Raw genomic sequence first — 12,848 nt, 5'->3', positions numbered from 1 at the left:
TAAGCCTCCTTCAGTAACAGATAAAGAAATGCCACACGAAAACAAACCAAAAAAATACCCAATTTTACAGATGCTTCAAAAAGAGGAGGAAATTAATAAGCCTAATCAATCAGACATAAATTGGGATGATTTAGAGGAAGAGGCAGCTAAATATCACAACCCTGATCTGCCTCCCTTTACTTCATACCCGCCCCCATATAATAAGACATATAATGAGGCTCCTGCGCCCATTGTTATGGCAGCAATAGATCCCAAAGAAGAATTAAAACAAAAAATTGCTCAACTAGAAGAGCAAATTAAACTTGAAGAGTTACATCAATCATTGATAATTAGGCTCCAAAAGCTAAAAACAGGAAATGAAAAAATACCCAACTCAGACGCTATGGAGGGTTCCTTGCGCCCACCTCAGCGGCCTGGACAACATGTTCCAAGAGGGGGGTTGGTTGCTAGCCGACGTAGAGAAGACTCCTCCCCCAAAGACGTTTTTCCGGTCACTGAAACCATAGATGAACAGGGACAGGCTTGGAGACATCATACTGGGTTTGACTTTACTATTATAAAAGAGTTAAAGACTGCTGCCTCTCAGTATGGGGCTACTGCTCCATATACTCTTGCTATAGTAGAATCTGTGGCTGATAATTGGCTCACTCCTACAGACTGGAATACCTTAGTTAGGGCAGTTCTTTCTGGGGGAGACCACTTAATTTGGAAGTCAGAGTTCTTTGAAAATTGTAGAGATACAGCTAAAAGAAATCAACAGGCAGGAAACGGTTGGGATTTTGATATGTTAACTGGTTCAGGTAATTATGCAGACACTCGGGCCCAAATGCAATATGATCCTGGATTGTTCTCACAAATCCAGGCTGCTGCTACAAAAGCCTGGAGAAAACTTCCCGTTAAAGGAGATCCAGGGGCCTCACTCACGGCAGTTAAACAAGGACCCGATGAGCCATTTTCAGACTTTGTGCATAGACTTATGACCACGGCAGGTAGAATTTTTGGAAATGCAGAAACGGGTGTAGATTATGTTAAACAGTTAGCTTATGAAAACGCTAACCCCGCCTGCCAAGCGGCAATCAGACCTTATCGAAAGAAAACAGATTTAACAGGATACATTCGCCTTTGTTCAGATATTGGGCCCTCATATCAACAAGGCCTAGCAATGGCCGCCGCTTTTAGCGGCCAAACAGTAAGAGACTTCCTCATTAACAAAGGTAAAGATAAAGGGGGATGTTTTAGGTGCGGTAAAAGGGGACACTTTGCAAAAGATTGCCATGAAAACCAAAATAAAAATCCAGAAGCGAAAATCCCAGGCCTTTGCCCAAGGTGTAAAAGAGGAAGGCACTGGGCAAACGAATGTAAATCTAAAACTGACAGTCAAGGAAATCCTTTATCTCCCAGTCAGGGAAACGGGATGAGGGGCCAGCCCCAGGCCCCGAAACAAGCATATGGGGCAGTCAGCTTTGTTCCAGCCAGCAACAGCAATCCATTTCAAAGCTTAGTAGAGCAACCCCAGGAAGTGCAGGACTGGACCTCAGTTCCACCTCCCACACAGTACTAACACCTGAAATGGGACCACAAACCTTAAATACTGGAATATATGGACCCTTACCACCTAACACTTTTGGGCTACTTTTAGGAAGAAGTAGTGTCACCATGAGAGGCTTACAAGTCCTCCCTGGAGTTATCGATAATGATTATGAGGGAGAAATTAAAATTATGGCCAGAGCTATTGATAATATTATTACTGTCCCTCAAGGAGTTAGAATAGCTCAGTTAATCCTACTACCTTTGGTTAAAACAGATAATAATAGCCAACACTCTAATAGAAATATAAAAGGTTTCGGATCATCAGATATATATTGGGTGCAACCAATTACAAATCAAAAACCCTCTCTAACCTTATGGTTAGACAGGAAGGCATTCACTGGGCTAATAGACACAGGGGCCGATGTAACTATCATTAAACAAGAAGATTGGCCCTCTCATTGGCCTACCACAGAGACTTTAACTCACTTGAGAGGAATTGGGCAAAGCAGTAATCCTAAACAAAGTTCTAAATACCTAACATGGACAGATAAAGAAAACAATTCAGGCCTCATTAAGCCATTTGTCATCCCTTACCTACCTGTTAACCTGTGGGGGCGAGATCTGCTCGCTCAAATGAAAATTATAATGTGTAGTCCAAATGATATAGTTACTGCACAAATGTTAACTCAAGGATACACCCCTGGTAAAGGTCTTGGAAAAGGAGAAAACGGTATCCCACAGCCTATACTGGTTTCAGGACAACTTGATAAAAAGGGGTTTGGAAATTTTTAGCTCAGGTCACTGACATACCTGCACCCCAAAGGTGCGCTGACCCCATTACGTGGAAGTCAGATGAGCCCGTTTGGGTTGATCAGTGGCCTTTACTCAATGATAAATTAAGTGCCACCCAACAGTTAGTGCAGGAACAACTGGAAGCAGGACATATTGTAGAAAGTAATTCTCCTTGGAATACACCTATTTTTGTTATTAAAAAGAAGTCTGGTAAATGGAGACTCTTACAAGATTTAAGAGCAGTAAATATCACTATGGTCCTTATGGGTGCCTTACAACCAGGATTGCCTTCACCAGTTGCGATTCCTCAAAAATATTTTAAAATCATTATTGATCTTAAAGATTGCTTTTTTACAATTCCCCTTCACCCTGCTGACCAAAAAAGATTTGCCTTTAGTCTTCCATCTACAAATTTTAGACAACCAATGAAGCGCTATCAATGGAAAGTCTTACCTCAGGGTATGGCCAATAGTCCTACCTTGTGTGAAAAATATGTAGCTGCTGCTATAGAGCCAGTCAGAAAAACATGGACACAAATGTATATTATACATTATATGGATGATATTTTAATAGCAGGAGAAATTGGCGAACAAGTCTTACAGTGTTTTGCCCAACTCAAACAAGAGTTAACAGCAGCCGGACTACAAATAGCCCCAGAAAAGGTACAATTACAAGATCCATACACCTATCTTGGTTTCCAAATTAATGGACCCAAAATCATTAATCAAAAGGCCGTTATACGTCATGATCATTTAAAAACTTTAAATGATTTCCAAAAATTACTGGGAGACATAAATTGGCTTCGGCCGTATTTAAAGCTCACTACAGGAGAGTTAAAACCTCTTTTCGATATATTAAAAGGAGACTCTAATCCAAAATCTCCCAGGTCCATTACCAAAGAAGCATTAATAGCACTCCAACAGGTAGAGCATGCCATTGCAACACAATTTGTTACCAGTATTGATTATTCTCAGCCATTAATATTCATTATTTTTAACACAACAATAACCCCTACTGGTTTATTCTGGCAGAACAATCCCATTATGTGGGTACACCTACCCTCCTCCCCTAAAAAGGTTTTGTTGCCTTATTATGATGCAATAGCTGATCTAATTATCTTGGGGATGAGATGACCCAACCTAAGACAGGCGCAGTTCCCGAGGGGTCATTTCTTATCATAAAATAATAAAAAGGGGGACCTGTCCGGAGCTGCACGCCCCGGCCATAGCAAATAATAATTAATGATTAAACGCCCGAGCTCTATTCCTTTCCACCTTCTACCTCCTCCCTAGATTTGTTGTTTCTCTTTTGTATCAATACCTCATAAAAGATGGCGCTCTTCCTGTTTTTTCTTCACCTGTTTTTCCCCCCCGCGAAAATTGTTACTTTGTAGCGCAGGCACCATCCTGCGCCCGGGAAAATTACCAACTGACAGAGCAGGCGCAACATGACCTCCGACCAGAGAAACCAATACCTACCTAGCCACACCCTCCGCGATGAGATCATCTCCGCCTCTGGCCCAACCCCCTCCCCTCCAAGTGTATATAAGGCATTGCATTACCGCCATTAAATGAGACTTGATCAGAGCACTGTCTTGTCTCCATTTCTCATGTCTCTTGTCCCCCAAATTCCCACTCCCTCCTCCAGGGCCTGCTTCGACGATCCCGCGGGCCGGGATAGAAAGGGACGTGCCGGCCTGGTGGAGCCGTGTACTTGGGCCGGTGCAGCAGCAGGATGGGATGGTCTGGATCCTGGATGAGGGTGTGGAATTCCCATGCCAGCCCAGAACTGCTTCCTTCCAGACCATTTGGTGTGAGGAGAAAAAAAAAGTTTCTCTTGGTTAAAACAGTATTATTTAGGTTTTTATTATATGCAGTTACATCCAAATTTGACCTGTGTCTCAAAGGATTTTGATTGGTAGAAAAAAGACCTTTGAGCTGAAGGAACTAGCAGGAACGAAGGCACGGAAATGTGAAAGTGTATGTTTTCAGGAAATAACTTGTGGATTGGTGTGTTAATTAAGTAATAAGAAAACTTGGGTCACAGAGCCTCACATAATGTTCCCAAGAAGCTCTTCAAGGGGAAAAAAGGAATAAACACATGGAGGGCAACACACTCACCTTCCCTGTCCATTTCATTTTGTTGGTCACAGTCAGGTGAACACTGACCTTTCATTTTTCTCACTGAGAAATTTGTCCCAGAGTCAATACTTTTTTTTTCCTTTCTGTATTTCTCAAGGTCATTGTCATAGTGTGATGTATGAAATGCGGACCTGAGAGCACGTGAAAGCCACCTTCCATGAAAACCCTTGCTGTGTGTTGGTGTGTCCCATCCCAGCGTCCCTCTGAAGCCCCGCACTCTGCTGCCTTCACAGGCCAGCTGAAGCTTGGGTTAGGACCAGTCCAGATGGAGTTTCCTTGGGAAAGGGAAGTGTTGGAAGAGAAGAGAAGGGTGGAATGGATATTTGGAAGGAAGTGCCTGGAAAAGCACTTTAAGGAGAAAAACACAATGACCACCTCACTTCTATTTTATCCCACTGTCAATACCAGTATTTGGAGGAAGTTCAAGCTAAATTACTGAAATGATTTTGATTGTTCTGGTATTATGTTCTTAACACCTAAATGGCCAATCAGATAACAGTATTCGTCTGTAAGTTGGATTAGATATTAACTTAAAATAATTCTAGACATAATATTTTATTATAGTGATTCTTAAACTTTATGGGTTTACAAACCCCTTTGAGAATCTCCACAAGAATTATGAACTCTCCAGAAAAATGTATATATACGCTTATGGATTCAGACAAAACATCATTTTAGCAGCCGTGAGCACTCTGCTTACGGAGAGATTCATCTTTGTTGCAAAGGATGTGAAAAGTGAAGTTTTAACCAAAACCCCCAAAACTAATAGATATACAATTCCGAAGTCAGATCACTATTTGCAGACTTTCTAAAGGATGTGGTTGGAAACTGGTTCCACCAGTCCTCATTTCCTTCGCTGACTTGGAGACAATAAAAGGATAGTGTTTGGGTTCAGGAGAGATTCCTTTGGAGAGAGCTGTTACATCGTCGCTGTGAGCTGGTACCTGTGTCCCTGCCCAGGGGTCTGGAATTACTGCTTCCTCACCCTTTATCAGGGAGGGGCTTCCACAGGATAAGGAAATGTATTCCATGAGGTTGAGAAAAACAAAAGCCAAAAAGGCTGAAGAGCCTGGGGGCAGCAGGACAGAGGAGCCATTTGGGATCACAGCCAGGTGTGGAGGGTCAGCTGCGCACAACCAGCCACAGGCTGCGGCAGGCAGAGAGTTACTGGAGATGTTTCAAGTCCTACTCAGGAGGACCCCGGAAGAGCAATAAGCATGTATGGAGTGGATGCCCATGCCCCAGGGCTGAGGGCCGAGGCCATGGTGGGGCCTGGAAGGTTTCACGGTACGACAGAATGGCAGGGAGAGGGTCCGGTAATGGTTGGCAGCGCCATCCCCTGAGTCCTGAGAGTGAGTCCATCCAGGTGAGAACTATCTCATCCCCTCTCCTCTCATCCCAAATTCTCTTAACTCCCAGTGCAGTCCAAAAAGGCAGCCAGGGAGAGAAGCAGCAGATGAGGGTGGAAGAGAGAACAGAAGCCAATCACGGTCCTGTCTCCAGACTTAGGCCTCAACAAGGGAAGGGTGCAGAATGAATGTATGAGCAGCTGAATTCAGGCTGAAAGGTTGATGACAATGGAATTGAGACTGTGTGTTTTTGACTCAGAGAGGCCAAAGGCTTGACATTACTTAAGAGAGAGGTGAAGTTCATGGCATCTGGCCAAGTTTTCACTGAGGGTCAGAGGAAGATTTCTGCACACCCTCTTCCCCATCCCTTGTATTAGAAAGTGGCAGTGGGGCACAAAAATAAATTTGCATTTTGAGCACACTTCATGAATCATACAGTTGTATTTGATACCCACTGTAGGATGGAACAGACCTCGCAGGCCTGCATGAAGCTGGCTTTTGGGTTTGATGTAGAAAATGGAAGCTGCTCTGATTAACAAACACGGGTGTTGTGGGATCCAGCAGGGCCGAGTCTGGGGGAAGCAAGACAGGCTACATGATATGCAGGGTTCAGTGCAAATATAAATGTGGGGCCCCTTGAAATACTTAAGAAATTCAAGACAGTGACAGCAGAGCACTGAGCCAAGCGTGGGGCTTTGTGTGACTGCAGGGATTGCACACCCATGAAGCCACTCTGGAGTGAATAACAGAGGTCACAGAGGAGGGGAACTTGCCAGTGGTCCAGTTAATGAGGGACCCGGAAGAGGCCTGATGGAGACTTTCCCAGTGAAATGCTGCACCATGCAGTCCCGCAAATCCTCTGCAAAATCGCAAGCTCCACATTGAGTTACGTGAGTGGGGTTCTTATGGAAGCTGGTGAAGGAGCCGCTGTGGTGGCACAACAGAGTAAGCCAAGCAGATGAGGGGACAGCCAACAGTTGGCTATTCAGCTAACATTTCCCGTAGATTAGGGGCTTAGATAAAGAATCCATTTTTATAACAAGAAGTTTCCCTGTGTCATATACTCTCACGGGACCAGGTGGTCTTTTATTTATTAGTGTAGCAGGATGTTGCAGGATACTCTCTCTCTCACTCAGAATTGGCAACCGGGGACCACAACTGGAGGTGTACAGAGAGGCTAAATACTTTAGAAGAGATGCTAAGTAAAGAGAACCATGGATGGCAGGAGCCAGACACCCGCTCGTGGTTTGCTAAGACCTGGCAGAGCCACAGCAGCCCTCCCTGCCTTGGCCGTGCCCTTCCAACATGTGCAGGTATGAGAATCTGCCCTGGAGGGGGCCTGCTGCAGTTGCTGCTCCCCCAAGAAGCCAAGTAAGAGTGGTTCCTAGAAAACCACTTCTAGAATATGGGGTTTTGACAGGCGCACTGCATGCTACTTCTGACTGGCTGCTTGCTTAGGCAGTAGACTTATGACCGGCCTGCCCCCTCCTAAACAGGGACAAGAGGGGTGGAGACAATGGGGGCCAGTGGAGTGGCAACCTGCAGTCCACCCTTGGGCTGGCTGGGATGTCTGCATTCTCTATGCATCAAGCGGGCACTGGGAGGGTGGCTGGCTTGAGCCTTTCTGTCTGGCAATAAAAACTATGGGGAGAACAGATGAGATGGGGGTAGCTGGAAGAGATCAAGTAGCATCCAGAGCCCCCAGGTAGGTGACCTGTGCGAAGGCCCCTGCAAGTCTTCCCGAAGAACGCTTTTGTAGAAGCAGCAACTTTATATAGAGAGGAGGAGACCGCTTCTCTTGACCATCCCCACTATCCCCATTCCTCCTGTGCCCTGGAGAAGATAGGAGGGGAGATTGTTTTTCAGAGCCTACCGTGTTCCCTCCCAGCACCCTACCTCTCAGGCGAGAAAGGGGAGGAAGGGAGAAAGAGCAGACCTGCCCCTTTCCTACTTTAGGCCCTTCCTCCAGCCCAGCCAGCCATGGGGTGGGTGGGGACATTTTATTTTTGGATATGAGGTTGGCGTCTTCAACTGGACTTGACAAAGTTTTTTAATATCAGGAAGTGACTGAGGGAGTTATGCAGTATGTCCAGGGTATCATTAAGGGACCTTTGATCAGCAGGGGCAGGAGATTCAACACAGCCCAGCGGGGGGCACAATGGGAGAAAAATAAAACCATTTCCTGTGTGCGCCCAGTGGAGTTGAGACTGTTCAATAAACTAGTTATATCTGATTAAGGACTTCATATCCTTAGGATTAAAGGCACGTCACTGTGCATTTGTGTTGTGGGGTACTGAATTTATAAATTCTTAGTTGAGGAATAGCCAGATCTTTTTGCAAACCAAAAACTTGAAATGTTAAATGAGGAGAAAAGAAACTCACCAGAAGCAAATTTCTGGATGTAGACAGAGGAGACACTAAAAGAGGTAACTCATAGTTGCCTTTTTCTTTTATCTCCCTAAAGTCTAAGAGTTTTTATTTTGTAGTATTACATGATATTTACATTTCAATTGATCACAGATTCATTAACATTTGACATGATAGAAAGGGTGTACAGAAACATGTTTATAAGTGATTTGTAATCCTTGTTCACTTATTTGTCAACCATGTTATTCTGGAAAATTATTTAATTTCCATCCTAATGTTTTTCAGGGTGCTCTTCTGTTTAATTTTTTTTTAATTAAGTGTAACTGTGTCTATGATTTTTATATAGGGTAGTGAGGAGGGTCTTCTGTCTCTCTCTCTCAATTACCAGAGATTTCTAAAGCATTTGCAATGCTCTTTTTTATTCAGACAAAAATCCTTTTAACTTTACATAACAAATATGCTTTAAATTTTTAGAACTTTCAAGATACTATTATAGTCGTACTGACAAGGAAAAATTGCCGTTGATGATCCATAGCTGATGAAATGTAAGTAGCTGCTCTTCCTTGTGGTCTTCGCTATAGAGCCATTTGTAGATTACAGGCCACAGCTTTAGGGACAGGCTCCAGGTTTCTTATTTTTCTTGTTTCAATTCTGCATCATCCATTTTCTGGAATACCAGCCTCCTAAAATGTAAGCAGTGCAAAATGTTCTCACCCATCAGAACAACAGCATGCAAGAGTCCATACAAATACAAGCCGTAGTCCTAACTGCCTAATTATACTTGAGTTGAATTGTGTTGCACTTGACATGAGTGAGATATTGGGGAGATGCTGAATCTGTGATGGGCACTCAGGCCCAAACACTTATCATTGATTCATCTCTCTCCCTCCATACCGCCCCACTCCCAACATCTGATTAGCTGTCAATTGTGCCTCTGTATGACACCCCAGAACCTCAGCAGAAATGTCAGCGGTTCTCCCTCTCCTGATGAATGGTGCCCCAAGTCCTTGTCCAGGTCCTCAATATCTGCGCTCTCTGTTCTTACTCTGTCTAGCCTTCTTTCTCTCCTCTTCGCATACATTTTGCTCTTGCCAAAGGGTGCCTCGGCTGTTCTTGGCTCACCTTCCTTTAGTGCCTAAAAATGACCTCCCTCTTCCCACCAGTCTCCGAATGTTCAAGAGAAAGCTGCTTCTCAAAGGCAGGTTTCCACATACAGAAACATCCTCTTTTTTTCTGACCTTTCTGACTCTGCAGGACCTTATTAGTGCCTCTCTTATTTCATTTATTCTGTCAAATATTGAGGGCTTACTATGTGGCAGACACAGTTCTTAGGCTCTGGGGATATGGCAGTGGACTAAAATTATGGGATTTGTAGGACTGAAATTCTAATAAAGGCAATGCACCCTAAATATATGTCAGATAGGGATAAGTCACATGGAAAAGAAATGGAAAAGACATGGACCCTAAATATATGTCAGATGGGGATAAGTACCATGGAAAAAAAACAAACCTGGAGTGTCCTGAGAAGGTCTCTCAGATAAGGTGACACAGTCTGCCACTTTCTTCAAGTCTTAACTAAAGCATCATGTTCTACTTCATATAAAAAAAATTTTTTTTAAAGCATACACTCTCTACTGTAAAATAATAGATAGGTAGCTTATTAATTTTTAAATCTTACATTCTGATGTATACATAGGAGATAATACATATTTCTTAATTAATATAAATAATGATTATAATAGAGTTTATAAGATGAGATCCAGAAAAAAGAAAACACTTTGATTAAAAGTCAGGAAAGAAAACCTGCTGCATTTGAGACCTGGGTTATTGAGATGGGGTCCTTTACACCTGAACGACTCTCTCCTGTGAGGCTTTTTATGTGGGAGAGATCCAGCGTCAGACAATATCCTGTCATTGCATGGACTTAGTGAGCAGCTATAGGATAATAAGACTGATGCTCATATGTGGCTTAGGGGAAGCCATCTTATGATTTTATACCTTGAGCCATGCTTATTATACCTGGCCTTCTATAGTTCCCAATGTACAGGTATTCAGTTCCTTGTGTCTTTGCCTCTTTCTCTTTCTAGGAAACTTACTGTCTTAGAAACTTATGTTGAAAAGGTGTAGTCATTTTTAAAGTTTCTAGACCACCTCTATATAACTGCCCATGCACTTTGACTGGTTTTCAGGTATTTACCTTGATCGTTTTTGATCGGGATTCTGGATTTCTTGGTGCTGGCAGGTCATGGAGTAAAATAAGTCATTGGCACATGGTGAATGCAAGGATCCTTGACATAAATCACTCAGCGTCCTGCAGACACTTTTGGCTGTTGTCGTTCTCCCAAACCTTTGGGGCAGGTTAAGAACCCGTCTCACGAGGCTCACCTCCATATTTCTTCCAGATCTCAGAGGCAGGTTGGCTGTTGCTCCAGCGCTTCTTTCTTCTTCAGTGGTCCTCCCAAATCTCAATGGCAAGTTGGTGACTGAGTGTGGCATTTTGTTGACTGCAGGTGTACTCATCTTAATGACATTTTTTGGTCCCCAATCTTTTAATTCCTCAAAATTGAGGCTTCTTTCCCTTTTTGGGTAGCCTCTAGGCTATAATTAGAAATGACCATTACAATAACATACTGTTGTTATAAGCAATAGATTTAAACCCCCAATTAACTGAAATCTAGACTTTAATCTGCAGAATTGTTAAAGCTATAAACAAAATTTGTGTTCTTAAGTGCAGAATTTTTTAATAAATAATTTGTGTTAAGCTTTTTAAAGCAATCTAGTTTCTCTGTCCCTAGACTATTGTAAGACAACCATAAAATATTTATAAAATATATATAGTGAATACAACAATGAGTTCAAGCAGCAGGAACATAATGAAGTTCTGAAATGAGGCAAAAGTTTATTTTACTGCAGTTATTCTCTTTTGTTTTTTTTTTGATTCATGTTGTTTATGGAATATTTTATATATTTTTGTAATTTGATTTCGGAGAAACTTCCCACTCCTTTTTCATGGTTCTCTTTAAAGGCCAAAGTGGCACATGGAAACATGGTACATCGAAACAGGGATGCTGGCCAGTTTTTGGGGTATAGTTGTAGGAGGCCCAGTGAATTTCTTTTTTTTATTCCATCTTACTGAGGGTTCCACTCTAAAGCTTTCTCAAGAAACCAATTGCATTTTTATTAGAATACAAAATACATTTTTAGTAAAGAACCCATTGGTTTATGGGTTACTGCATCACAAATATGCCAACTTTGTAGGAACCATCTCAAATACAGAGAATATTTAATTAGATTTAGTCTTTACCATAGGAGCTTGTCCATATGGAGATTTTTAAATGATTGTTTTCTGATTATTGCTTGAGTAAAATGAGTATACACACTAATTTCAGCAGATTTGCAAAACATGTAAAAGAAAATAAAAACAATTTGCAATTTTACCATCTAGGGGTAGACACTTTATTAAGGTATAGATTTAGTACACATTGGCCAGTTTGTCATTGCTAAGCCCAAAATAAATGTGTTTTTTTTGTTTGTTTTCAGTTTAAAACACTTTGACTGTCCAGCTGAAATGTATCCAAATCTTAGTTCTGCCAACCATTCACTACAAATATGCACTTGTGAGTTGATTGAAAATTATTAATGTGCTGTATGCTTGCTAAGTACCATACTCACCAGTACAATTGTTATGACAGAAGCCAGCCTGATCGCTGCTGTGCTAAATAATACAAGTTACATGTATACATTGTCAGAGGAAGGCTGAAGTTTGACAATAAAACAGAGTACACACCAACTTACTTCTTACTCTTTACAAAATCATTAGACTTAGGATTAATATTATATAATTAATGCTACTCAGAGAGACTTTAAAAACTTACCTCAAAATATTTGTCATAATTTTCTTTGCTGTGAAGACTGGACATCATTAATTCATCTGCACAAGAAATGTTTGATGTTAACAAGCTTGAAGTGGCTAAAGTCAATAAAATGAATAGTTTTGATGAAATAATTTCCATTTTGTCCAAATCTAAAATTAAGTCTCTATGTGCAGCCCAATGTTTATGAGAGGAGAAAAAAATTGTGGTGTTTTTATATCGTCTAAAAACAAAGGCAAGTTTTTTTTTTTTAACAGTGAAATCCATCTCACACATTTTAAGTACTAATATTAATTAGAGTGTACAACTAAAATATGCATGTAAGAAATGTGAATAATTCATTCTGGGAAGACAGCAATGTTTGTGCTTGCAAATTCATTAACTTTGAAAATAATTTTCCTCATTATAAAAGAGTTTCTAATTAGGTAAGTTTGGGGCGATAGTAATTAAGATTCCAAACAAACAGAATGCTTCATTTCTCTAAGCTTAAACAAAAAGTATTTTGTTTTTGGTGTTTGTGTCAATTCTTGAGGGAAGGAAAAAGAAGTATTTAATCCATGCTAGCGATGGTTTTTTTTTCTTTAATCTGCACAAAAGAGTCAGGCATAGTATTTTCAAAATGTCAAGCAAAATTAAGAATGTGAAAAAATTATAATATCCCAACAAAATGCCATTAATTAGTTTTTTGTAAAATGCTATTTGGTAATTAAAAAGCTTCAGGGGTCAGTGTCAGCTGTAACGTGAAGGATGTGTATACGAGCAAATACTCGAGAGGCATTTTGACAAACTGGAGTCTC

At 41.5% G+C, this 12,848-nt stretch overlaps 1 protein-coding gene across 1 annotated transcript; it reads right to left on the bottom strand.

The window, feature by feature from the left end:
- Positions 1–8,622: 8,622 nt before the first annotated feature.
- NPVF (neuropeptide VF precursor) lies at positions 8,623–12,233 on the bottom strand. Its single transcript, XM_025380645.1, has 3 exons — positions 12,055–12,233; positions 10,377–10,777; positions 8,623–8,862 (listed from the first exon to the last, which is right to left on the bottom strand). The coding sequence occupies exons 1-3, from the start codon at positions 12,190–12,192 to the stop codon at positions 8,811–8,813; spliced, it is 591 nt and encodes a 196-aa protein (XP_025236430.1). The 5' UTR covers positions 12,193–12,233; the 3' UTR covers positions 8,623–8,810.
- Between the last annotated feature and the right edge of the window lie 615 nt (positions 12,234–12,848).

Source organism: Theropithecus gelada, chromosome 3 (assembly GCF_003255815.1).
Source record: "Theropithecus gelada isolate Dixy chromosome 3, Tgel_1.0, whole genome shotgun sequence".
NCBI lineage: Eukaryota > Metazoa > Chordata > Mammalia > Primates > Cercopithecidae > Theropithecus > Theropithecus gelada.
Note: the sequence above shows the minus strand (reverse complement) of the source record. Positions and strands in the feature narration are given on the sequence as shown.